Source organism: Seriola aureovittata, chromosome 23, assembly GCF_021018895.1.
Source record: "Seriola aureovittata isolate HTS-2021-v1 ecotype China chromosome 23, ASM2101889v1, whole genome shotgun sequence".
NCBI lineage: Eukaryota > Metazoa > Chordata > Actinopteri > Carangiformes > Carangidae > Seriola > Seriola aureovittata.
The window spans coordinates 17,548,875-17,576,825 of NC_079386.1; the positions used below are offsets into that span (position 1 = coordinate 17,548,875).

General features: G+C 41.0%; 1 protein-coding gene across 1 annotated transcript; it reads left to right on the top strand.

Annotated features, from left to right (window-relative positions):
• The first annotated feature begins 917 nt into the window (after nucleotides 1–917).
• On the top strand, nucleotides 918–27,791 carry LOC130164671 (endophilin-A1-like). Its single transcript, XM_056369553.1, has 9 exons — nucleotides 918–1,204; nucleotides 18,634–18,702; nucleotides 19,525–19,597; nucleotides 19,693–19,836; nucleotides 19,938–20,071; nucleotides 20,239–20,397; nucleotides 20,920–21,023; nucleotides 21,129–21,259; nucleotides 21,737–27,791. The coding sequence occupies exons 1-9, from the start codon at nucleotides 1,160–1,162 to the stop codon at nucleotides 21,931–21,933; spliced, it is 1,056 nt and encodes a 351-aa protein (XP_056225528.1). The 5' UTR covers nucleotides 918–1,159; the 3' UTR covers nucleotides 21,934–27,791.
• Nucleotides 27,792–27,951: the final 160 nt, after the last annotated feature.

The following is a 27,951-nucleotide window of genomic DNA, read 5'->3' on the forward strand; positions in this document are numbered from 1 at the left end:
TTTAGGATTTTACAGATGTATCATTATTATTGTGTTCACCAGTGATTGATTTATTGTGAACAATAAAATTAAAAATAAAACTTTAGTCACACAGTCTTCCCGTATAATTAAACTGACGAGGATAAAAACATAATAAAGCTAAAGTTTTCATTCTGTTTGTCAAGGAAAACATGATTATGATGGATTATCCATCATCATCATCATCATCATCATCATATAATGTTATTTTTTCATCATAACAAACATTTTGCATCACATTTAAATAAAATATTAATCTTCATAATGTAGAAATATAAAGGTACATTAAAATTTAAATAATAAAATAAAGTACGAGTATCTCAAAATTGTATTTAAATATAATACTTGAGAAAATGTTTGTTGTTATTATCTTCAGTGGTCAATAATATGATATATATAATAATATTATGATAATAAAATTATTTATTTATTAAGCAATTTAAAAAACCCAAAGGGCGATATCTGCGTAACGTGTTCAGGGAATTTCTTCACATTTGGCACAGATCTCCACTGGAACTCGAAGATGAACTGATTAGAGTTTGGTGCTCAGAGGTCAAAGGTCAGTGTGACCTCAGAAAACACTGTTTAGCCTTTACTCAAGACTTCACACAGCAATTATGACAACAACAAAAAAATTACACACAAATGTTTAATATTTTATATGACTCTGGATAAACAGGGATGTAACCTGGAACTAGTCTGAGTGGCGGAGGGATACAACCACGAGGAGGTGATTCTAGTATTGTTTTCATGAGTAAAAGAAAGCGGCTGTTGGATGCAGACTCAGCACTTATTTACCACATGGAGTGATCCATCATGTCTCTAGACGATCTTCGCCTCTCTCTCTCTCTCTCTCCCTCTCTCTCTCTCTCTCTCTCTCTCTCTCTCTCTCTCAGACTGAAAATAGCTCCAGCTGGGTTTGGTCTGGTCTGACAACCATCGGCTTCAACCACCAATTCTGACCAAAATAAACGGACAATATCGACGTCTGGAGACCGTTAACCGGAGGATTTACCGCCTTTTTTTTTTTGGCTCGAGCTCGGTCGTATCCCCCCCCTCCCTCCCTCCAGTATTATTACATATTTATATTTTTAAAACCTGATTTATCCCATTTTTTTTCTCCCCCTCCGCAACCGAAGTGATGTCTGTCGCGGGGCTGAAGAAGCAGTTCCATAAAGCCACCCAGGTAAGGACAAACACACCGTCTGTTTGTGTTTGTTTAACGCACAATTTCTACAAAAATCTCGACACTTTTCATGTTTAATTTAGCGGGAAACCGTGAGACTGGTATAAAACACTGTTTATGAAGCTCAGCAGACGCCTGGGGTGTTAAAATGATTAAAACTCGCTTTTATTTTGTCCCTTTTAAGACGCCGTTATCACATTGGACAATATTTACATTTTCGTTGTGGATGAATATTAATGTTCATGTTTAAAAAGCTGGAATTAGGTGAATTAAAGGAGATTTGTGGATCATTTTAAAGCTGTTTTCTCGCGGTGTTTGGTGAGACTGTGAATTCGGGGTATAAACCCTCAAACACACACACACACACACACACACACACACACAGGTTGGGATGTAATATTACGTAACATAATGTGAGTTGAAACGGTGTGTGTGTGTGTGTGTGTGTGTGTGTGTGTGCGCGTGTGTCTGCAGAGCTGATTGGCTGTTGCTGCACGCAACAGGGAATTCCCTCCATCCTCCTTTCCCCTCCCTCCATCATTCCTTCAGCTGTTTTTCTGATTCCTCCACACATCCCTCCATCCTCTTCTACATCCTTCTGCCTTTTCCTTTTAATTCATTTTCTCTTTTCTTTCATCCCTCCATCATCCTTTTATTTGCTTTTATGATTCCTCCAAACATCCCTCCATCCTCCTCTCCATCCCTCTTTCATCCATCACTCTTAATGGATAAACCAGCTCTTCGTCTTTCTCTCTACATCCATCCCTCCTTCATCCCCTTTCACATGTTTGACAACCCTTACCTGTAAACATCCCTCCATCCCTCCGTCTCCTCTGCATCCTTCTGTCTTTTCATCCATCCATCATCCCCGTTGTCGTTCATTCACTTCCTGTTCTTTCCTCCTCCAGCATGCGTCCTTTCCTCACTCCTTTTTTATTTACATCCATCCATCCTCCATCCTTCATCCTTCTTTCCTTCCATCACTCCTTTAATTTCCTTTACCTCCCTTTTTAATATTTCTCCATCTTGTCTTTTCATCCATCCACCACTTCTCTCTCTTTCTTCTCCTTCCTTTCTCCCCTGTAGCCATCACTCTATTATTATACTTTGACTTTCCATCCCTCCATCATCCCTTCATCCGTTTCCCCTCCTGTCTCTTAGTCATCCTCCCTTCTCTTTAATCCCTCCTCTTCACAAGCACGTCTTTCTACACCTCCATCCTCCACCTTTCCATCCCTCTTTTATGTCTCTGTCCTTTTTGTATGTGGAGACATCTTTTCATCACCTCTCTACACATTTTATCTCTTCTTCATCCCTCTGTTTTTTTTCCTCGTAGTCATCCTTTCATCATCCTTTGATGTTTTCCTCCTCCACCTTTATTTACATTCATCCTCTGTGGAAACCTTCCCTTCTCCTTCCATTTTCATCCCTCCATCATTAGTCATAAACATCTTTCCATATTCCCACCATCCCCTCTTCTTCTCTTTGAACATCCTCCTCCTCTGTATTCCTTTACATCTTCCTTTACATCCACCCCCCCTCCATCCTCTGATACATCCGTCTATCATCCCTCCATCATCAAACCCTGACGTTTACTCATATTTCTGAATGAATATATAGTACGAGGTGAAACAGTCGAGATGAAGGTAAAGAGGAAGAGTGTGAACAGAACAAACAGACGAGCGGGAACAAAGAGCTTCGTGAGGAATCCCTTTGACCTTTCAGATGACGAGTCTGAACGTGAGATGAAGGTAGAGAGAGTGTGACAGGAAGGTAGCGGCTGTTTCAGACGAACTGACGTCAATACTCGTTGAGATATTTCAGTTTGGACCGAAGTGCAATCTACTAACTCCTTAACATGTCGTTTTTACGAGTCCAGGACTCGGACTTGAGTCCTAATTTTCAGGACTTGATTCGACTCGGACTGCAGCTTCAGTCATTCATGCTTTCATCTCTGCACATTTTCTACAGTAATCTTTAAGAGGAATGAACGTTAAATAATCTCAGCTTCACTGTGTCCGAACATTGTTTACATTTTAGACATTTGCTTTCTAGTTGATATTTTTATTTAACCAGGAAATACTCGTTTACATGAAAGACTTTGGCGTCTAAAAACAGTCGAACAGTTGTGTAAACGCACGTCTCAAACCATCACATCATCAAATCCTTCTTTCCACAACAAACTCCTTATCTATTATTTCTACTTCTGCCACAGCTGATAAGACGATCAGATCGATCTCAAAGTGGGTGAAAAAGTTTGAAGCGTTAATATGTTCCATTCAACAGTTCGTGTTACATTTTCATAAAAACTATAAATAAATAACCTGATTTAAATCCCAGGGTGCTTTAACTCTTCTGGAGACTGGAATGACTGGACGCTGTGGACTTTGATAGATTTGGATATTTTCCATTCTGTTCAGCGTCCCAGATTCGACTGTGGATACAGAGACGACGTCCGCTGTGTCTATTTCTGGTTTGAACTTTGGGGGGGGGGCGGAGTCAGGCACTGCCAAGATGGCGACTGTGGAGCAGCTCACTCTGAGCTTCAGAAACCTGTGGGTGACGTCACAGACACTACGTCTTTATTTACAGTCTGTGGTTAATACTTCAGGATTCGATCCAGCATAAGAAATACTAAAATAATTAACGTTACTTTTTAATTTTCTTTATTATAAGCTCAATAAAATGTCACATATGAAGCGTTTCAAGCCTTAAATGCTTCATCAGTTGTGTCGTCGAGGAGTTTTGTGTTCTTGTAGTCTGGACTTTGAGTAAAGTGTTGCTTCTGGGAATCAATGTAGCTGCGTTTATGCTTTTGTTTATACTCCTCAGTAACGTCTGAGCCACTGTGAGTCTAAATCAATGAGAATGTTGTTTATTTCACACTTTCATACAGTATTGTGACCCGAGAGCTTCAGCACCGTCAATACAAGCTGAAGAAGAAACCTGATCGTCATCCTGAAGGACGAGAGCGTTTCTAAAGTGTAAAAACAAACAAACAAACAAACAAAACAATCTGTTTCCTTCATGTCTGTGTTTTGTCCCGACTGTCATCAGGACGAATTCCTGCGCGTTTGTTGCATTTGACGGATGAAGCGACGCTGATAAAGAGAGGAGATGATGTTTATTGATTCCTGGTGGGGAACTGGATCACTGCAGCAGAACAGAGCAGGAAATAAAAATAAAAAGTACAGCAGCAGAGACAGAGACGGAGACAGAGACGGAGACAGAGACAGTCCTGAAGGCTCAGACAGCTCCGGAGGATTCGCACCGTTTCTTCTTTTTTTTACGTAACATAATCCGTCCAAAAGAGCGCAGGCCACCGGCTCCGAGTCTCTGCTCCTATCGAATTATTTTATTCATTCAGGGATTTAACTCGGATCAAAGAAACAGGAAGTGACAGAGACGCTGGAGAGACTCACCTGTCATCAGTAGATATTCATGAAGTAAGAACTAAATATAAAACAGTAATTAAATAGTTTTTCTTGACATATTTAAATTATTTTAATTACCTGTCAAATGTATAAAATTACAGAGGAGGAAACTGAATCTGATTTTGCTTCTTTTACTTTGGAGGTTTCACTTTATTTGAAGCTGAAGCTGCAAAACGAGACTCCTTCACCCTCCCTGCAGGGCAGCACAGCTAGCGTGGCTCAAAATCATTAGTGTTTTAGCGCCCCTTATTTAGGATGGTGTGTTTTAGAAGAAGAAGTGTTTTCACATGGAGAGAGTAAATTACACCCAGAGCCCTGAGGACAAGATGGAGTTTATCCTCTTTATTGGTACAAACAAACCCTTTTAAATTCCCCCACAGATTTAACAGCAGCTAAGGTGTATTTATGTCTCATTTCTCATTTTAAAAAGATGAAACCATTGATATCAGAGGAGCCTTAAAAACGTCTAAACCTGAAAAAGAAAAAGCAGAACCAGCCAGCGAGGCCAGAGGACTGAAATGTGTTAGTTCTTCTACACTTTCTGTCTGTGTCTCAGCCTGAAGCCCACGGCTCCTTCTGATGACATCAAGCTTTAAAAAATGCTTCACAAATATTCATTTTCATTTGTAAGAATTGAGTTTGTAGCAAAAGTTGCTCAAACAGGAGGAAATGGTGCGTTCGTTGGGGACTATTTTCAGCGGCGGATTAATCCACATTTGGTGCTTTAGTGAGTGTTTCCAGCAGCAGGACGGTGTGTGTGGGACTGAGTCAGAATGAACTTCAGTGTGTGTGTGCGTGTGTGTTCATGGTGATGTCAGAGGAATAAGATGTAGACACACACACACTTGTTCGGACGCCGCATTCGTTGAGTTAAAATGTCACCAGCCTCGTCCACCTGTGAATCAGCTGTTGATCAGGGTTTTTTTTTTTTTTCTTCTTCTTTGTCCTTAACGTGTTGAAGAGAGATGAGCGGCGTCACAAAGGAGCAGGAGGAAATAGATAAAAAAGACTGAATCACATGTTTGATCAGAAGCGGCGGTGTCTCTCTGAGGCGAGATGTTGTCAGCGTGAGGGCGAGCAGGCGGAGAGCGAGGCCCGAAATAGATCTGTGAATCAACTGCAGACGTTAATGGGAAGAGAGGGGGCGGCGTGACACGTCATGAAGTGTCTATCTATCTATCTATCTATCTATCTATCTATCTATCTATCTATCTATCTATCTATCTATTGATCGTGTATCTGTTTCATCAACGTGGTTTGTGCATGGATATGTCGAGCAGAGTTCAACACACACAAAAACACAATGGGACCTGTAACCGGGGGCAACGGGGTGGATGTTGTGTCGCAGAGGTGAGGGATAGTTACAGATGATTACACGCAGCTCTGACGCTACGAGGGGCAATTTTAGGTTAAAAACTCTTAATTCGGTGTGAAACACAACGACGCAGAAAGGTCACGACTCACTGTGTCATGATGAAATACGTGAAATACGCACTTCTGTCTTATTCCAGTGATGTTGTCGATGCTTGGTGTTTCTACAAATTCAGACTTCGTTTCCCAGCAGCCCTCTTGTCTCCTGCGGATTAATTTCCTTTTGATCGACTGATCGTTGCAGCTCTGATGTGAGTTGTCGACCTTCGCACGAGGAAATACGATGCAGAAGACGACACTGGATCATGAGTTCGTTATAACTGTGCTGGATGACGTTGTTGACGAGTTTCCTGCAGGACAAAGGATTCTGGGAGTTGGCGTTACCACGAGTGACCACAGGTGTCGCCAAAGCAACCACGATGGGACCTTAATGGATTATAACGTTCAGAAAAACCAACATATAGAAGGAAATATATTTATATTCAACTCTTAGCAGCTTTAACAAGAATCTGTTTAAACAGGAAGTTGCTTTAATTTGGAATTTTCTAGAAGATTAAAAGTCAGAGCGAGTGAGACCTCTTGTTTCCAATCAGGGTTCATTGTGTTCTTTGATCTCAGGTGTATGCTCAGTGCCAGTGGATGGTTTCTCAGCCAATCAGATGTGAGGAGTGGGAGCTGTGTTTTGTAAGCAGAAGGCAATGAATTCTGGGAACATTAAAACTTGATACGAGCGTCGGCTCGTTGCCCGCGGAGACTTTAATCTAGGACACGTCTCAGCGTGAGCGTTCATACATGTGACTCTGCCTCACTCGTGTTTTAACAGATGGATGGTAGAAACCAGAGCTGAGCGGCGTCCGCGTGAAGCCGACTGCTGAGTCGCAGCGCCCTCGACCGAGAGGATGACGGCTGCTGCTGCTGCTGCTGCCGCCAACGCCGGCGGCACGGGCAGGAAATGGGACACCTCAGTCCACCTGGCTGAATAAAACATGAGGGAGAGAAGGGAGAGATCGATACCTAAATATACATAACGAAAAGAGGAGAAAAAAGAGTCAGACTGGAGAGGAAAGAGGAGAGAGCAGATGATAAGGATGAGACAAAGTGAGACTGGTGGGATGGAAGAAGAGAATCATGGGAGAAGAAGGGGTGAGGAGAGGGAGGAGATGTTCAGACAGTGGTCAGGGCTTTTATTTACATCACCTGCAGAATTAATACAAAATGCTGCTGTGAAATAATACAGAGAAATAATCAATAATCTCATTAAAAAAAATCATGATATTAATATTTCTGCTTGATTTTATTTTGAAAGGAAAAAAATGATCTTTCTCTGTTGCTTCCTGATCAAACACACTCCTCTCTGTTTGAGGGGACGGTGTTGTCGTGGCAACCACATATGTGCCAAGAGAAAGCAGCACAGGCTGTGCTCTGGTTGGCTCACTCAATAATTGATCTCCCTTGAGTGGATCACACGTGACGGAGGAGCAGAGGGAGGGAGACCCGTGTGTTTGCTTTGTGCCTTTGGTTTCAGGTGTATTTATCACATCTAATGTCTCGCCGCTCCTTGACCTTTGACCCCTGACCTCCTCACCTCGCTTCAATGACAGGCCGAAGACTATAGAAATCATCTCACTGGTTGAGTTGCCACAACAATGACTGTCTGAATTCATCCACACAAAACAGTTTAGTCCTCAACTATCTTAAGCCGCACTGTGGTGCAATGAATTCTGGGTAAATTAATACTTTTTTCAATATTGGAAAAAAATGGCCGACAGAGGAGCCGCTTCCAACCGCTGAGCTCCGTTTAACCTTTACGAAGAATTCAACAGTTACAAGAAGCCTAAGACCAGTGTTACCATGGTAACAATCAGTGACTCCTGCGCTGACCAGTAGCAGCCAACAACTAAAGACAGGAAATCCCTCAGGTTTGCTAACATTGTGCTGCCCTTTCAAAATAAAAGCACTGTTTGGCAGCTAAAATTACATGTTGACAAGCTGATGCTGACAGCGATGGCCTGGTTGTCTCTAAAGATATTAGAGAGGACAAAGCGTGTGTGTGTGTGTGTGTGTGTGTGTGTGTGTGTGTGTGTGTGTGTGTGTGTGTGTTGCAGTGATTGTAGACTATTCATCTTCTCAACTAAGAAAATCGATCCACAGCAGAGGAGATAAAACCACACAGATTTATTTCGCTTTCTCTTTCATCACTTCCTTTGTTGTTTTCTTTGTTTCTTTCTTCTTCTCTTCTTCTTTTTATGCAGCCAACATATTGCTGAGCTCCTTTGCATACTAATCTATCACCATCAATCTCTCTCTCCGTTTTACTTCCCTCCCTCCCACACTCTTTCCAACTCCACAAACCCGGTTCAGAGTAATTGTCTATATTACGACCTCCTTCTGTAACAATATGTGTCTCGTTGCTGGGAGTTTTTATTGCCACATCAATCCTTAGAAATGCTATAAGGAGCAACAGCAGTGACGCCCTGCAGGGCTCCAACACAAACCCTCATATTCTGAATGAAGACATCTCTTATGTGTTTGAGTCAGTGTCGGAGGGTTGACTGGCCATGCTATTAGCCATGCTGTTAGCCATGCTAATAACTGTCATTTGGTTTCTGATGTTACATATAGTTAAACATTGTGAATAATGTTTTTATTTTAGCAATATTCAATTATGTTTACACTTTGTTGTTGCTACCTGACGCTCGGCTAATGAGAAGATATTTAAAGCTACGTTACTTATGTGAGTGTGAGCAATGCAAATTTACAATTATAGTACAGTTATACCAACTAGGGGCATCAATTTTATAACATGAGATCAGTGCTAATCAACAAGTAAAAGTATCAATACCACATATCAAAAATACTCTACACATAAAAGTCCAACATGCAAAGTCTTGTTCGAGTAAAAGTCAATAAATATTATCGCGTGAAAATACTTAAAGTATGAAAAACAAAAGTATCTTTCTGTTTGTTATCTCAACAGTCATGAGAGCAATATCATCTTCTCATCTAACTCTTCTTAGCAAGAAAATGAGTAAGCGTATTTCCCAAAAAGTTGAACTATTCCTTTAAATTATTAAAGACTAAGTGTTCTCTTAAAGAATTACAGTGTAGAAAAGCATCTATATCATAATATAGATGCATAAAATAAGACTTAGTTGAGGTATAATAATAGCAGTTAAAATAATGATAATAATAATAATGATATCAGAATCAAACAAAAGGTCTAATACTGATGTAAAATCTAATATAAAAAGTCCAAAGAAATGAGAAATTTATTTCTGATCAGTTTGTGATACTGAAACCAAACCTATAGTTTTTTTCACATGAAGAAGCAGCAGATTATTTATCACTTTAAAGATAATGATGGGTTTTGTAGCGAGTCCTCGTTCCGCTGGCGACCCCGTGGAGCTCGCCAAGTTTCCCAGTTTAGCTTCCAAAAACTGATTGTGTTGCTCATTACAAAGCAGTTATCAGTTATCTCCATCAGTTTGACAGGAATATTCCCTTAAAGCCCATCAAACACTCACACAGTCGTTTCACAGCCTGTGGATCGCGGCTCCAGCTGCTCCGTGCTGATGGATGGAGCGGCGCCCTCCTGACGGGGGGGAGGGGGGAGATGGAGCACGCTTGATGTCGGCGTCTATGACGTGAATACAAATGAGCGGAGAATTAGACCCAGTACGTGAGCGTCTGAGGAGTGACACACTCGTCCGTCTTCGATGTTCGACTCTGGTTTCTCCGTCATATTTGTTTTTTTTTCCTTCAGTCCGTCTTTGTCTGAATCTCTCACTTCTCTGTTCTCTGCATCTTTTTTTTATTTTCTCATCAGCTGTTTATTTTTATTCTGCGTTTTCACTCACTACATTTTCTTCCTGTCACACTTCACACTCTTATGTGAGTGTTTTACTGTAACATCAAGTGACCCGTTGTTATATAACACTTCATCATACCAGCTCATGACATTAAAGCTGAGCGACGGAGACAAAAACTCTTTATTTTCTTTCTTTTTTTCATATTGATCGACATTGATAATTATTGATATGCACATTTACACCTCAGGGCAGAGGTGGAGGACTTAAGTCACAAATTTGAGGACTTGAGACTTACCTGACCAACACTGATAAAAAAACTCAACTTTGACTTGGTTTGATGGCTTGACACTTGAAGGTTAAGACACACATTTTATATTCTGGTGAACATTTTCTACAGAATGAGAAAACTCTGAATCCAAAATACATCCCAAGGTTTTTTATGGTTCTAAACAATCATTCATGTCTGAATGAACAAGTCGATCATCTCTGCATTGATACAATATTTATGCTTGTTAGGCTCATGTTCGCTCTGCTGTGCATCTTCCTCGTTGAACAGATGGACACAGGGTTTATGGGAAATGTGTTGCACGAGATAAAGGACAAACAATCTAATTTATTTAGAGTGATTATAACAAAGTGTCATTAATGTCACGGTGACAAATGCTGCAGACAAAATGCTCCACGCAGCATCTTTAACCTTCGCACTGAGCCGCTCAGCAGACAGAGCTGAATGAAACAAGTCAAACTTATTGACGACAAAGTGTTTTTTCTGCTCCGTGTATTGATTCAGAGCGTCTGCACTCTGAGGACACAAACAGGAGTAGCTATGGATCTCTGGCACTCGTGTCTTATTGCTTATAGACCGGCTATTGATCGGACATTGTGCATCAAGCCAGAGGAGAAAAAAAATCTTTACTAATCCATATATTTTAAAATGTTTTAAGATAACACCGGTGACAAATCAAAACTGTGTATTTACCTATAATTTAGCTATTTCATGTTATTTAATTGTACATCTGTAACTGCCTCAAAGTGTTACCTGTATGTTTAAAAATGACCAAGACGGATGTCTTACCTAACATGATGCAGATTTGTGGTGCTGTTAAACATTTTGTAATATTTTCCTATAATAATTTAGCTTTACATTACCAATACATTGTCCAAATGAAAACAGGTTGCATATACAACATTTTATTTTACTTTTTAAAACAAGAAACTTCAGTTAAAAAACAAGACAGCTGCACAGTGGACCTTTAATGTTAGACCTAAACACAACCTTCCAGGTTGGCCGACCAATCACAGCACTTCTTCCATAATCCTTCATTTTAAACCTTAAATTCAGATCTACAGCCAAAACAACTTTTTTATTTGCCCATGGCCCAACTGTCAACCAAAGTCCATTAAAATCTGTCCACATTTTTAAACCTCCTGCTTGCAAACCAACAAACAGAACCAAAATTGTTCCCTCCTTGACTGATGTTATACATATTTGTGTGTGGTTTCTTCTTATATTTTAATAATTAAAGGTCCCATCTAGTCTAAAGGTCTCTGTCCATGTGTAGTGTGATTATAGATCAGCTCTAGCTTCTATATTAATACTGTGAAAGTATCAAAGCCTCAGTCCACAGAGAAATGCACACAGCCTGTATTCAGAAACTGAGCCTTAAAACCAGCCGTCAGGACTTCTGGAACTTTGTGATGTCACAACAAAGCAGTCACCAAGCCCCGCCCACCTGGACCCACCATCCAAACCTTGCAGGATTTGGTTTCTCTGAGTGTTTTTACCTGAAATCTGCTGTATTTTTATTGGATCACTCAGAAAACAGTCAGCCAATCAGAAGAGAGGCTCAGAGCCTCCTCTCTTCTGATTGGCTCATCGACCTGTTGTTACTAGAGCTGCAGAGAGAAGCATGAGAGAGGAGATGTAAAACTACACTGAGATGGTTTTTGGTTCTTAAAACCACAAATATATCTTCTTGTTGCTAACGTTGTCTTTAAATGTAATAGCATTTACTATCACTGCTGCTTGTTGTTGTTGTTGTTGTTGTTGCTGCTGCTGCTGCTGCTGCTGTTGTTGTTGTTGTTAACAATACAAAGTGCAGGTGAGCTGTTTGTGTTGTGTCTGAGCTGCTGCACTGCAGCTGGTCAGCTTCCTGCTGGAAACTAATCGTCGCCTCTCGAGAATGAAAATGCTTCTGCAGAGCGCTGAAACCTGCAGGAATTACAATGCAACACATGAAGCTGTTTACACCCAGGGGGCTTTGCCTTTCTCCTCCACTCTTCTTCACCTACTGTTGTTTTTCTCTCTCCTCCATTTTCTCTCAAATTTGATCTCATCCCTCCATCCCTTCTTTCCTTATTATCCCGCTCCCACCTCCCTTCTTTTTTGATTTTGTCTCTCCTTTATTTTCAACCCATCTCCTATCCTCTTCTCCCTTTTCTCCTCTTTGCCTTCTCCCACTCTTCCTCCTCCTCACCATCAAAGTCCTGATCCAGTCTTTCCTCTCTGTCTTACAATCACTTTCAGATCAGTTGCGTCTGTCTGTTTGATCCAGTTATCCACTCGAACGCAGCGTGGATCCTGATAACGACTCTGAGGAGGTTTCATTGGACTGTTGTAGATAACAGAGACTCAGAAACGAGCAGTGACATCACAACTGGAATTGGTTTAGACTTTGCATCCTCACCGTCTCTGTCTAAAAGCTTTGTTGTGTCCAACAGGGTGTCCGATGCTTCTGCTGTTATATTTTATTATGTATTCGGACAGTCGTGAGTCACATTTGTGCAGTAGGTCCTGAAACTTTTTAAAATCCAAACCAAAAGTGGTGTTTTTCTGTGGCAAGTGATTCACATCTTCACTGTAGCATATCAAACTTGCATTGAGTCTAAAATCAACAAGTTAAAATTCTAACACAACACAAAATTCTTCAAAAGATGAATGCACCGTTACCTTTATTTACTGAGTTTAGAAAATAGAAGGAAAGAAAACAGTGATATTTCATGTACAAAAGTTTGGGCCTTTGCATAAAACTTAACTTTCTATCTCTATATATATTAATACCAGGTGGAAAAGGGTTTTCTTCCTCTCACATTTTCACTTCTTAATATTTGTCTTCTAACATGAGTGTCCCTTGTTTTTGCTCTTCCTCTCCTCCATCATCTTTTTCTTCTGTCCCTCCTACTTTACTTTTTTGTCCCTCCCTGTCTCCATCGATGTGCTTTTACATCCTCAAACTGATTTGAGGCCCCACATGTCACCAAATATCAAAAAGACCATCACTTTGTTCACTTTTTCACTTCACAGTCTTTCACTCTGATTCACTGCAGGTCTATCAGATAAACCTCCTTCTCTGTCTGAGTCTGGTAATTAAGTGGCTGCCATGTCTCACATTTTCTCTCTGAGGAGACGAATCATTATTCCTCGGCTAAATAGAGCTGGAAGGAAAAATAGCCGTTTGGGTTACACCTCTGCTTCTGTCGGCGAAAGCTTGCATCATTTTCCTGAACATTCACTGGTCCTGTGCATCTGATGATATAACCGTCCCTGCTAATGTGGAAATAAATGGACTGTGTGTAGAAAGCCGGCTCGGACGCAATGGTTTGACACTTTCACAACGAACATAACGGGTCAGGTTAAAGCTGTAATTTTGCAGCTGTCACATGATTATCTGCATCAGTTAAATTCACCTCCATGCCGAAGGTGATGAAACCGAAAAGCAACAGCAGAGACTCACCGACAGCTGAGCCTCCTCATCTCTTTTACACTGTATTAAACTGTGAAGATGCTTTCCATGATTGCAAAGCAGATCTTTGTGCTCGTTGTCTAAATACCGCAGGCAACGGGTAGATGCTAGTTACAGCACACACCAATTATGGAGGCATCGGGGCGACAGCAGTGGTTTAAGGAGTAGTCATTGCAAAATGTGCCAATATGATTCGCCATCAGGGGCCCCAAACATTAGCCTGGTTTGCCTCTCCTGCTCCTACCTCCACCTCTACAGTTCATCTTTAAAAGAAGCAGTACAGTGGAGAAAGCAGCTCTTCTTCTTGCATGGATGTCGCCATTTTGATTTGATTCGTATCCTGCACGATACGCAGACGATGGTCTACTGTGCATGTTTAACAAGAGAACTTACGGGGGCAGACACAATCTGTTGGCACAAAGTTGGAAGAATTTAGTCAAGTTTTCATCCAAATGTACCACAAATTGTAACCGAATCCCCCCAGAAAAATGAGCTAAAGACAATGTGAATTAATGTGCGTTTCCATATGCGAATATTAAGAGTTGAGCTCATTCTAAAGTCGGCAAGATGATGAAATTAAATGAAGAAAATTAACATAAAAATACACCTATTGTGTAAACCAGGCCATATGTGTTGAAATATCTACAGTTGTCAGCTGTTTTCATACGTTTCTTGTATCTAAAATCCCCCTTGATGTGCTTGTATATTATGGGATGTCCTGGCTCTGGTCTGGCTGTTTCTCTCCTTCTCTTCTACTCTAGTATTGATGTCCTGTCTCCTTGAAGAATAACTTTTAGTCTGCTCTTGTTCTGTCTGAGTTTCCCTCACTGTCTCTGTAAATGTTCTTTTATCTCTTTAAACTTCCTTCCAGACCTTCGCGCTATAAAACATCATCACTGAAACTAAAGGGCCGAACACAAACCAGGAAAACAACCACTGACCCAAAAATACACTAAAGTGTGTGAAAAGTTGTGTCCACATACTTTTGGCCATATAGTTTACACTGCAGTGTCCATGTTTCTGTTTTTTCTACCAAAGTAGAATTTATGAATCAAATACACAGAGTTTATTTCATTGATTAATTTGCTAACATCACATTATGATTAAGAACTTTACTTTGTATTAATCCATTTATTCCAAAATATTATTTTTCTTTTTGCTGCCACTGTAAGATTCTTAAATATTGATGGAATCATACAATTAATTGAACTTTTTTTTTTTCCTAAAACAGACATATTACATTTTGGATAAATAGCCTGAGCTGGTCATCAATCCATTTTATCCGTCTTACAGTCCAAGATGGCGTCTGAGTGTTTTGGCAGCCGTTCAGACTGATAGATGAACCGTCTCCGGCTGCCAGCTCTCCTCCCCTCCCTCTCCTCCCTGATAGGCTAATTCTCCTGCACACAAGATTAATGTCCGCTGGAGAGGAGGGCTATCTGCTCCATCTGCTGTCAGGGTGCCACGACCTCTGACCTCTTCAATTTCAGCTGCTTGTAAGGACGATCGCGTAATTAATTAAGGGTATTTATTTTCCCCCCACACGAGAATGACTCAGCAAAAGGAGACGGGGGAGATGAAGGGAAGGAGGGAAGGAAGGAAGGAAGGAGGGACGGAGGAGGTCGGAGAAAATAGAGCTGAAGAAGTGAAGAAGTGGGAGCTGCAAAAAACAAAAGAGAAAGTGATGAGAAGCGACTGCGGAGGAGGAGATGTAGAACAGATGGGGTTGGTTAAAGCCTCAGTGGTCTGAAAGGTGGTTGGAGCTGAGTGTGAGTGCAGGATGATGGGTGTGAAACGACTCACACTGCAGCACCCGTGGGTCCATGTTTGAGTTTTTCTGCCACCAAAACTAAATGTCGAACCTGTCTGCGGTTGGACACAAGGACAACGTCGGCACAGCGCCCCCCGCAGGTCGTCGACAGAACAGTGTAGCGCTCTGTGCAACAGCTTTAGCCACTGAAAGAAAAGTGAAAAGCCACGAAAAGTTTTTATTAATCAATTAATTTTAATAGAATTTATCAAATGTTTATATACAGCTAATAGATGATGAGGTCGACTTCAGTGTTTCACAATAAAAAGATAAACGTCAGTGCTGCTGCTGAACTTTAAAGCCGGTCAAACAGAAATAAACTGAAGTCAGATACAGTGTGAAGAGGCAGGAGAAGAAACTAACACTGAGACGGTTATATAAGAGTGTGTCAGTACACCTCTCTGCAACCAGACTCACAGACTGGTGTGTGTGTGTGTGTGTGTTTGTGTGTGTGTGTGTGTTCTTGGAAACATGAGAGGACCCAGTCAGATCCCTGTCTCCATGGCAACTGCATCTTCTTCCTCATCTGTCCGTCCTTTTCACTTTCTTTTCCTGCTATGGTTTTGTGGTGTTTTTATATATTTTTTTTTGTTTGTTTTTTTTTATTATCATGGATTGATTAGAGAACTGGGGCCTACCACGCACAGGTCCAGGGACCAGAGAGGTGTGGAGGCCCCTGGACCTGTGCCTCTGTATGAAGTGACTGTTAATATGTTGTTGTTAGAAAGTCAAAGAGCTTGGTTAAAAGACACGACGCAACCTCAGAGAGACACAAAAACACTACGAATAGAACCAGAAAGAGACAAAAAGTGACCAACAAACAAACACAAGGAAAATCTAAATGATTAGAGACTCATGAAATGACAAATGACTAAAAAAGAAACTCAAAACAATGACAAAAGACTAAAAGCAACAACATAAAGACAAAAAACAACAATATAAAGACCTGGCTGTGCTCATCATGTGTCCATGACTATAACACACCTCAACTCTCTCATGGTCATCCATCTGTGTCTCTCTCATTCCATCCGATCAAAGCATGTCCTCCGTAACACACACACACACACACACACACACACACACACACACTCACAGGTGCTCAGGTGTGTAAGCGGTTACATAAACACACATATTTACCTTTGTGTTTGCATGGTTTGTTAGTTTGATGTATAACATGTGTGACATCTGTTTCATACACAAACACACACACACACACACACACATACACACACACACACACACACACACACCATTAGCTGCTCAGTCAACAAACTGCATGTCATCATGATGTGTTGTGTGTTTGCATAATGCGCCTCCATGTGAGCAGTGTGCAGCGGTTCCTGTACATTAAGGTAAAAATACTTCATCACAACTAAAAGTCCTGCATGAAAAACCCTGATGAAGTAAAAGTAAAAAAGTTTCACCAGCTAAATGTAAATAATCAAAAGTAAAATCACTCATTCTGCAGAAAATCTGTTTATTTTTATATACGGTTTGTTTACTCCAGTGGTTTCCAACATAGAGGTCGGGCCCCTCAAAAGGGCCCCAAAATATATCTGAGGGGTCATGACACGATTCATGAGAGAGTAAAGAAGAAAAACCAAAACTCTGATTCACACGTTTGACTTTTCTCCAATTGTTTATTTTTGTGTGAAATCTTGGATTATTTTTACATCGTTGAACTTTAACAACTCCTGAACACGACAAGGGCCCCAAGTGATTTTTTATTATCTGATTTAACCTTTAAAAATGTTATTCTCAAAGCTTATAATATGTTTTTTATGAAAAAGTTGAGTACCTTCATTTACACAGTTTACAGGGCTGCAGCATTTGTGTTTAATTATTTATGCACCTGCACCAAAGTGGACTTCTCCTGTAAATCTGAATATATTTTAAATGCAGCACTGTCCTGTCGGTGCTTTATGCATGTTTACGAGTCTATACTGCATGATGTGTGTGTGTGTGTGTGTGTGTGTGTGTGTGTGTGTGTTTCTAATGCGTGGGTGAGCGATGTGAGTCACGATTGTGGAAAATCCCACTCTCCTCCTCCCTCCTCCTTCCCTGAGACTCTGCGGCACGTCCTGCGATCTCAATGACAAACCGAGGTGAAGACGCATCAGAGGTTGTGAGAGCAACATGTGTGAACCTGAAGTGAATACGGATGATTAGTAACATCAAGGTCATGGAGGTCTGACACCTGCGGTTAGTTTCTCCATTGTGTGTAAATTTACTGGTTTGGAAACAGAGACTGTGAATAAAGATGGACGTAGCCTCTGTGACGTCACCCACAGGTTTCTGAAGAGCAGAGTTTTGAAGCTCAGAGTGAGCTGCCCCACTGTCGCCATCTTGGCAGTATCTGACTCCGCCCCCTAACTCCCAGCTAATCCAAGAATGGACAAAGAGGAGGGGCGTGTGTGGAGCCGAGACTGAAAACAGGTTGGAAATTAGCTCTAGAGACCAAAGCTGTTTTTTGTTCCAGGCTGTAAACATGTTTATTTCTGCTGTAAAGTTGGACATTTTAACACGGGAGTCTATGGAGATCGACTCACTGTTGCAGCCAGACTCTAGTGGCCATTAGAGGAACTGCAGCTTCTGGTTCTCCAGTGTTGATGCTTCATGTTTCAGCCTCGGAGGTTGATGGTTGTTTTGGCAGAAAGAAGCAGCAGAGAGACATCAGCAGAAATCCGACACCTTCATATTCATAATAGATATTCATGTTACGGTCCATTGAGAGATGTAATGAGTGTGAACACAGACTCTGAGTGCAGATTCAGATTGTGTGAAGTCTCTATTAAACAACAGAAGAAACAGTGACGCTCTCAGACTCTCGCTGAACGATGACGAGGCTGTTGAAGAATTCAAGCTGCTCGTTCGCCGCCTTCAGAAACAGATGAATAAAGTGTTACTGACTCACTTTAATATATTTTAACGACCTGAACAATAAAACTGAAGAATTAAAGGTTAACGCTCATAGAGCAGTCATTGCTTTCACTGCTAATTTAACCACTGAGATCAGTCGTCTAATTTATTCATTTTGTCATTAAAGTAAATGTCGTCACTCCATTTTCTCTTTCTCCTGCTTCTTTTAATTGATATACTGTCTCCTATTTGTTCCTCGACAGCTCTCTTCTTTGCTCTACTCTCTCGCTTTCATCTCGCAACAGGAATAACTGTCTCCTCTCTCAGGGTGGACTCCAGACATTAAAGTCCTCCAGAGTAGAAAATCCTGACTCTGTATCTGCCTTTCTTTCTCTCATTACAGAAAGTCAGTGAGAAGGTTGGAGGGGCGGAAGGAACCAAGTTAGACGATGACTTCAAAGAGATGGAAAAGGTACATTTGCAATTATTAAAAGAACCTTGAAAGAAAAGAAAATGCTCGGTTTCATCCATTTTCTGTTTCATGCTGTAATAAAGGCCTGTGATTTATTAATCACACCCACACAGTCCGAATGAAGCAAGTCTTATTAAACAAACCTAGAAGAGTTTTTTAACTCTGAAGTTTACTTACTTAGTAATTAATATTTGATTTTCTATGAAATGACTTATGTTTTCAGGGGGTTTAACACTGCAGCTGCTTCACAGTAAAAGCCCCAGTGATGAGAACTGATTGTTGCTTTTACTTTGAAGAAGCAGCTGCAGGAAGTGTTGTTGGGTAAAGTCTCAGAGGGGATTAGCTTAGCTTATCTTAGCTTAGCTGTGTTAGAGAAAAAGTTTGACATTTTGGGTAAAACACTTTTTGTTTTCTTCTTAGTTTAATAAGCAGATTGACGACAGCTAAGAGCTAGTTAGCTTGAGTTAGCATAAAATAGTTCTAACTCCCAGTAAAACTGAAAATTGTCATTTTTACACTTTGGTTTTTGTACAATTGAAATCAACAAGACATAAGATGTCAGTTAGTGAGCTTTAGAGACGTTTGGAAAGATCCAGTCTAGCTGTTTCCCCCTGATAACAGTGTTAAGCTAAGCTAAGCTAACAGCTGCTGGTTGTAGATTCATATTTAACACACTAATATGGGAGTGGTATCAGTTCGATTATTTTATTATATTATCCAAATATCTACATTTATTTCAGTTACATTAGTCAGTAGGTTTGTGTGTTAATTGTGGTGTTGCTCATATCTCTCACATTTTATCGGATGTATTTTGCTCTGCAGAAGGTGGACGTCACCAGCAGAGCGGTGTTGGACATCATGACCAGAACTACAGAATACCTACAGCCCAATCCAGGTGGAAAACACACAGTCAAACTGCACTCAACAACACGCAGCAGAAAAAAGAAATAATGTCAGTATTTAACTCGTCGCTCATTTGCTTCCTTAAAGCCTCCAGAGCCAAGCTGAGTATGATCAACACCATGTCAAAGATCCGCGGGCAGGATAAGGGACCTGGGTACCCGCAGGCTGAGACCGTCCTGGGTGACGCCATGTCGAAGTTTGGACGGGAGTTAGGAGAGGAGTCCTGCTTCGGTAAGTGTGAATATACATATGTCAGTAGTGGGTGGGGGGGTGGGGTGGGGGGGCAAAGATCCTTCCACCTTATTTGTTATCCCTTCATCCCTTCCTTCCAGGCCTGGCGCTGCTCGACGCCAGCGAGGCGATGAAGGAACTCGGGGAGGTGAAGGACGCCCTGGACATGGAGGTCAAACAAAACTTCATTGACCCGCTGCAGAACCTCCACGACAAAGACCTCAAAGAGATACAGGTGAATAAAACTCCTGCTGCTGGTTCCCAGACTTAAAGGTCGCTTGATGCTGTTAATCCTTATGTGAAGCCGTAATGGAAGCTGTAGAGAGTTGCCATCAAATAGTTGCACAGTTCAGATGCTGGTCTCCAAAGTGATTTATCTTCCATGCTCCTCCTCCACCATAGCACCATTTGAAGAAGATGGAGGGCCGCCGTCTGGACTTCGACTACAAGAAGAAGCGTCAGGGGAAAGTCCAGGACGATGAAATCAAACAGGCGCTAGAGAAGTTCGACGAGAGCAAAGAGATCGCAGAGCAGAGCATGTTTAACCTGCTGGAGAGTGACGTAAGGACGATCTCATCTTTTTAACTTATGCTGCAAAGTACAATAAATCATATTTGTATTTGTGGGGAATTTAATATAGATGATCAGAGTTGAAGGTACAGTAAATGTCGCTACGAACGAGTGTTGAAAGTGGACGTTTACAGAAAGCTAAACAATCAAAAACAAAAAAAAAAAAGACCAAACTAAAATAGTTTGAAACAAAATCTATTATAAAGTATTTTCAGAAATAACAACAAATGTGGATGTGGTAATAAAAATAAAACCTCAAAGTATCTGGAAAGTAAAAAAACAACAATAAAATATTCACCATGTCTCTTGTTGATGTTGGAATACTTCTAGTGTTGCTATAGTTACACATCCGATTTTTCAACAGGACCCCAGTGTGATTGCTGCTTTGGAAAAACAAAGGGCAGCAATCCTGTGCCATGCTGTGCTGAGCCAGACCCAGGCCCAGCATGGGTACAGAACAAGGCTAATGCAGTCAGAACAAAAAAACCATATGCATGTGTGTGTGTGTTGCAGATAGAGCAGGTGAGCCAGCTGGCAGCGCTGGTCCAAGCTCAGCTGGAGTACCACAGCCGCGCTGCCGAAATCCTCCAACAGCTCTCCAGCAAGATGGAGGACAGGTATTTATTCATCTGCCGACCGGAGATAAAAATAGTCCAATAGAAATAGATTTATGTGATGAGACAAACCTTTTTTTTTTTTTTTTTAACCGTGTCTTTGTCCAGGATAAAAGAAGTGTCCGGTAAACCGAGGAAGGAGTTCGCTCCCAAACCCCGAATGACCCTGGAGCTGCTGCCTCCCAGTGAGAGCCACAACGGGGGGATACACTCCGCCAAATCCCCCGGAAGATCACCAGGTAGAGGGGAGGAAATATACTTGGGGTTAGCAAGTGGGATGTTGACCTAACCAAAATCTTTTTTTCTTATCTGCTGTGCATGAAACAGCCTTATACTGGGATCAGACTTCATGGTATCGGTGCAATAATGGCCCAACCCAACAGATGTGAGGTGCAAGAACTGCTCGTTTTATCCCATGCAGTGTAAAAATACTTCAGTCTAGAGACCGAAACGTTAGGGTGAATCGTGATGATGAGCAGAAGTCTTCTCAAAATTTGTGCAAGGTAGTGCAGCACTATGTGATGTTATAAAGCGCTCCCCTACTTTTTTAAGCACCTTGTGGATTTACTTTCCCCAAACGCCTCTAGATATAATACTCAAAAGACGGGAAGACTCTCAAATATGGCCACTAGAGGTCGTAGCATTTGACTTATAATTCTTCTTTTAAAAAACCTGATTATATCCACCTTGTCCTTTTTGTGTCTGTCCTATCGTAGCCCCCATGGACCAGCCCTGCTGCAGAGCACTCTACGACTTCGAGCCAGAGAACGAGGGGGAGCTGGGCTTCAAAGAGGGCGACGTCATCACCCTGACCAATCAGATCGACGACAACTGGTACGAGGGCATGATCAACGGCCAGTCGGGGTTCTTCCCCATCAACTACGTGGATATCCTGGTGCCGCTCCCTCATTAGGTCCTGCCGACGACCTGGCCCTTTCCCCCCCGACCAATCAAGACACCCCGTAAAAACAGCCTGTATTTGCATAAACAACAAACCACGCCCTCCTTCTACTTCTTCTTCTGTGCTTCTGTGCCATTCTGCTTTCACGAAATGGACTGAAATGAGAGAGGAGCTGGAGACGGGGTGGATGAGGCGAGGCGCTGGGACATTGATTAGAGGAGAAGAAGAGCGGGAGAGGAGGATTTTAGCATGACGGATGCAGAAGAGTGGGAGAAGAGGGGGATTGAAAGAGACGAGAAGACGAAGAGATGATGATCTTCTACAGCGCAGTGCTCGGCCAGGCAGCACTGGATACCAATGAGGCTTCGGAGACTTGCGAATAAGGCACGGTGTATATGTACGTGCATGTATGTGTCTGTATGTGCGTTTTTCGACCTGTTCTTACTCTATTATGATCAAGCCAGCACAAATACCTGCTTGTCAGTTAAACCGCCTGACAGCTTTTTTGTGATACTGTCTTCTTCCTCTCTTCTTACTTACTTTTCTTGCCATCTTTCTCTCAGAGTAATTCTGTCTTTTCTACCTTGACTTGCCTTCTTGTGCTTTTCAACAGCCCTAGATTTCTCAGCAACTGTTACAGTCTTCCCCACTTTCTTTCTTCCTTCCTTTCTTTCTTGCTTTCTCTCTTGGCTAGCACTGCCTTTTAGCATGGCTCCATACTATATACAGACCACTAACCCATGATCCAGAGCTATAGTAGGTCATCAGACCCTTCTGTTTATATTTGAGTATATCTCATACTCTTTCTGACACTTCTCTGAACATACTCTGCCTTTCTCAGAGTCTGCATAGAATCTAAGCTCGCTGGCTGTATGCATGAATCAGCCAAATCAAAAATTTGAGCGATAGTAAAATTTAGTTTTCGGGAGTGCATCTTTTGAATAAAGCTGCATCTGCAATAAGAAGATTTTTCCAAGATGAAAAAGAGAATACTTGATCAGTCCTTTTGAAACCCATTCATCTATTAATGGGACTTTTAGCAGGTTTTAAAGGTTTTAGGGTCAGAAAACTCATTCAGCGTCAATAAACGTGTCAGCTCAAGCGATGAAAAGGAAAACTCTGGGTTACATGATTTACCTGACAGCAGTGATATGCTAACACAACCAGCACAGGCCAGTTGTACTGAACAGAGCTTTTCCCCAGGTTGGTAAACTGATAAGCCTTGGCTTATTAAAGTATTCACAGAGGAAAATATGCTTGTTTTTTCTCTGTGTACGATTCCCATTCACAGTGTTTTGTGTGTGCTGTGTGGAGTATATGCTCGCTGCCTCATACTTTTTGTGGCTTTTGCATGCAGGACTGTTTGAACAGTGGTAGCCATTCTTAAATTCCCATACACTATCTCCGCTAATCAAGCTTATGAGAACTACGTTTTTTCCAATGTTCAACTTGGTTGCAGTTCAATGCCTTGTAAAAGGGCATACCAGTCATTGACAGACATCTTGTCAACTGCTATGATCACCTGGGAAAACCCACAAATTGTACGACCTACCACTCATCTTTAGCACCAACAGAATATCCAACATTTTCTGAAACATTTTAGAGTTTTCTCACTGCCCTTAATTCCACCAAACATTGTAGAACCCACAGATGGTTGTGGAAATCTCTGTAGAGTGCTAACCAATTTCTCTAAACTCAAGAACATTCTTGAGGTCTCTAATGTTTTAGATCTTTTGAATATTCCAAAAGCTTGGAGACATTCTGCAGCTCTCAGAACACTACCTGATCCACTGAAATCTCTACCGTCTTCAACCTCAGTATGACTGTAAAGGTTTGTGAGTATTGTAGGTCTCTGACACACTTGAGCCCTTCAAACATTCTACAACTTTGACAAGTCCACAGAACGATCTAGAAACGTTCGATCATTCCGGAATCTTGGCAACGTTGAAACACTTTTGAACATTCCGGAACCTTGGTGACATTCTTGGACTGTCAAAGACTGTTTCTGGACTGAACCAACATTCTGAAACACCCAAGAGCGCTCAGAATGTATTAGGTCAGTAAGCAGTCAGTATTCATGGTAACTATTAGCCATGACAGTTCCCTGTAATGTGCATCACATACAGGATAAAGAGGAAGTTGTGCAATGGCTATAACTGTTACTACAGTAAGCAACTTACCTTTGCATCTGTATTCTTTGTAAGGCAGCATTGAGGAACCCTCTCTTAAACCATATGAAAAACGTTTATGTTATTCATAGTTAGGTTTTTAATAATTCAACAATGTTAGATTAAACATCGTGAAAAAACTACCTTTTACAGACGCCGCTTACCATCAGCTCATGTAAAAACGCTGGTTAAACCAAAGTTGTCGAGTTTTGCCTTTGGTGGCAGCAGAACATTGTTTTTAATAGCAGAATGTTGCCCGTTTTTTCTCGCAGCTACACAGGCTGAAGGATGCAGTTTTAGCACTTGTTCACTTTTACTAGAAAGAGTTTTGTTCCAAATTAGGCCGATTTGAGTCAAGAATATCGGCATTTGAAAATGTTCTGGCAGTGGTTAGAGATCTGTTTCAATGCATTTCAAAACATAAGACTGAAGAACTTACTATTATATTCATGACTTGTTGGAATGGGCAGTCAGTATGGTGCTGGGTTTATACCGACTCCATTGTATATAAAAAACTGAATAGTGTCAAAGATTGACTACAGAGCCTGTGATGTACCCTGGTGCATATATGGAGCTAAAGTTAGTAACCTTCATAGAAAGCTTGTTCTCATTTACCATGATAACATTTTTAAAATTAGACTACATTTTTTTAAATTAAACCCACATAGTTGGATATGTAATGCTTAGACTGTGTTTTTAATTAAAAAGCTTTGGGTTTTTCTATCCAGGCATTATTTATTACGTGGTCAAACATCGGCAGGAATCTGTACTAGCATGGCTAACGCTACTGAGCCAAATGTGGCTAACCAGCTAGCCTTTCGCTTCACATTCCCGTACTTGTGCTTTGGTAACGCAGTGTTAAGCAGGATACTTCAAAGTTAAAAGTAAAGTATTTGGTGCTTGAACACTGAATACCTCAAACTAAAAGTAACATATAAAGTGACGGCCTTCATTTTAAACAGTTGTACTATGCATTCTTTATGTCAGATATTTTTGCCATTCCTGTGCATACACAATTATTGTATTAAAATTTCAATATATTACAATAATTGCCCTGCTAATTTCCGTTAGCAGGATTTTATTGCCGTGGACTGAACCACATGTGTTGTTCTATTTCTGCCAAAATCTAACTAATCTAACTGTTTAACACAACCATGACACTTTGTCAAGTCCCTGATTTGTATTTGAGATTTCATCACTTTCTCCCTGAGCCAAAGTCTCCTAATATACCACTGCGTGATGCACAACAACGAATTAAGGAAAGAAAATTTGAACACGTAGGTATGAGGTATTTTTGTGTAAGGTCCCTTTTGGTGTTTAGAAATGTACAGTTGCTTAATTATTGTATTCTGAAGATACATTCTGAATACTTGTCATCATGTCACGACGCTACTCTAGCTGTTTTTTGCTGAGTCATGACTATATATTATCGACAATTTGTCCAAGGTGCATTATTTGTGTTTGTTAAGCTACGGGTCAGGGCCATGAAATGAGTCGCACCGTACCAGTTGCTGACAAGTTAGTTGACTATAGTAATAATTAACCAGCTTTTCAGCAGAGAAAAAAACATTTTATAAAATTTTCAGTTCAAAGATGTGAAGTTTAAAGAGTTCCTCTAGAAAGGTATAAAAGTGTTTTAGACACAAGTAGTAATAATAGGAATTGAAAAGAGAAAAATGCAGTTTTAACCAGGTTGCAGATTGAATGTCATCTATCAACTGTTAATACACATCGAATACCAAGGCAATAAATGACCTAACAATAAATCTAATGTTTCAATAAGAGGAAGAGATCTATCTATCTATCTATCTATCTATCTATCTATCTATCTATCTATCTATCTATCTATCTATCTATCTAGTTCCAAGAGCTTAGAGCTTAGACATCTCTTCCATTGCCAAAGCACATATGCGACGACAACAGCAACAATACAACGACAGACAAAGTCAACATTAGGTAATAGTCTCTCTTTCTTCATTGTTTCTGCCACATACCTGCTTTTCTGTGGCTGTTACAGGTTGTTGTAAAAGACGGGGGTTTGGAGCACAACTGCGTTCAGTGTTTTTCTTTGGTTTTCTTTGTGTTTGTCCGTGTGGTCTGAGTCTGAAACCTGATTTTCTGAGTCCGCCTGTGGAAAAGTCTGTGAGCTGCATGCAAATGAACCGCTTTACGTCCGCTGTTTGAGATGGTTTTCCAAAAAATAATGGGGATGTGTTTGTCCTGCTAGCTATCCTCTCACGCTGCATTGAGCCTGTGTTACCTGATACTCGTCATTTTCTTTTCCTGTTACATTATTGTTTTGTTTTTTTTACTTTTGACTTGCTTAAGCTATATTGGTATAGCACTCTCCGTCAAATTACAAAGTGCTTTAAGACTTTTTTGAACCTTTTGAATAAGTTTTTATGTATTTTGCACCTTGTCAGAATTCTTTGTTGCTCTTTTCTTTTATTCTTCTTATTTTTTTGTTTTCTTTTCTTGTGTGTTGATTTGCCCTCTATGGCGACATGTATTCTAACCTCAATGAGGGACTTGTACAGTGTTACCCTCCATTTCCCCTTCTCATCTTGATGAGAGTCAGACCTCGGCCACGTCACCTTCCTGACTTCAGCTCCGACATCGCTGTTGGACTGACGGACTCGGGTGCAGCGCTGCAAACCAAACCTGCACACGGACGCTTTGGTTCTCCATAATTCACTCAGTGGCACGATAACTCTCAAAGCAGGAACACTCTTTCTGTTTTTTTTGGGCTAAACTTGAAAAGAGTCTGTTTTTCTGGCTGAATTTACATTCAGGTGCCACTGAATACATGACAACAAATGCACTTTAATCTCAAAACTCATAGTTTGTATCTTTAGGGAGAGTTAAATGAAGATACAACCAGGAGACAGTTAGCCTAGCTTAGCATAAAGGCTGGAAACAGAGGGAAACAACTAGCCTGGCTAATGTGCGTAAAAACGTCAAGCTGTGGTTTTATGGAAGGTCAGGAGCTGGAATATTTCTTGGCTGGAATGGACATATTTATTTTTAAATTAAGGAGATTTAAGAGATGAAATACTTTGTTTCTTGTGAAATGACCTGCAAAAAACAAACAAAACAATCATCTTTTGTTTGTGTATTTTCAACCAGAGTTCTCATTTGTTGTGGGAAGTTGCCGCTGAAGAGTGTAACCCGATCAAAGAGAGTAATTCTGCTCTCAGAGTCACGGTCTGCACCGTGACTTTCAGGGTGCGGTGATGTGGCCTCGGTCTGACCTGTGGCTGCTCCATGATGCTGTTTGCCTTGTGGCTGTATAAAATAGCCCTATGCCTATGGAACCTGGTGTCTTCTGGTGAGCTACATGTGTGTATGTGAGTATATACACACCTTGTTGCTGTTTATTTATGTACTTGTATGTATTAAGTTGGTTATTTATTTATTTATTCTTGCGTCCTATTTATTGGTTCGGCACCTGTGGCGTGTTTGACGATTGTCAATACATTGGTGTATGGCGTGGAGGAGGGGAGGGGGGCGGGGGGTGGAGGGACTTTGGGGTTCTGGGGGATGGGGTGTGGTCAATGGAAAAACCTAGCTGTGATACTAACTCTAACTGTTGCTCTCCTCGTACTGGATGACGATATAATCTAAGACCACTGTATGTATAACTGCTTGTCGTGAAGATGAACTACAATGTAATGACAATAAAGAATTAACACTATGATGACACGCTGCAGACACGAGACTCCAATCTGTTCCTCTTAAATACACAGATACACTACATGGACAAAAGTATGTGGACACCTTAGTTTTGAAAGCGGCAGTCATGAATGATCACATGTATGATCAGAGAAGGAAACCGGTCAGATATAGATTAACCGTACATCTG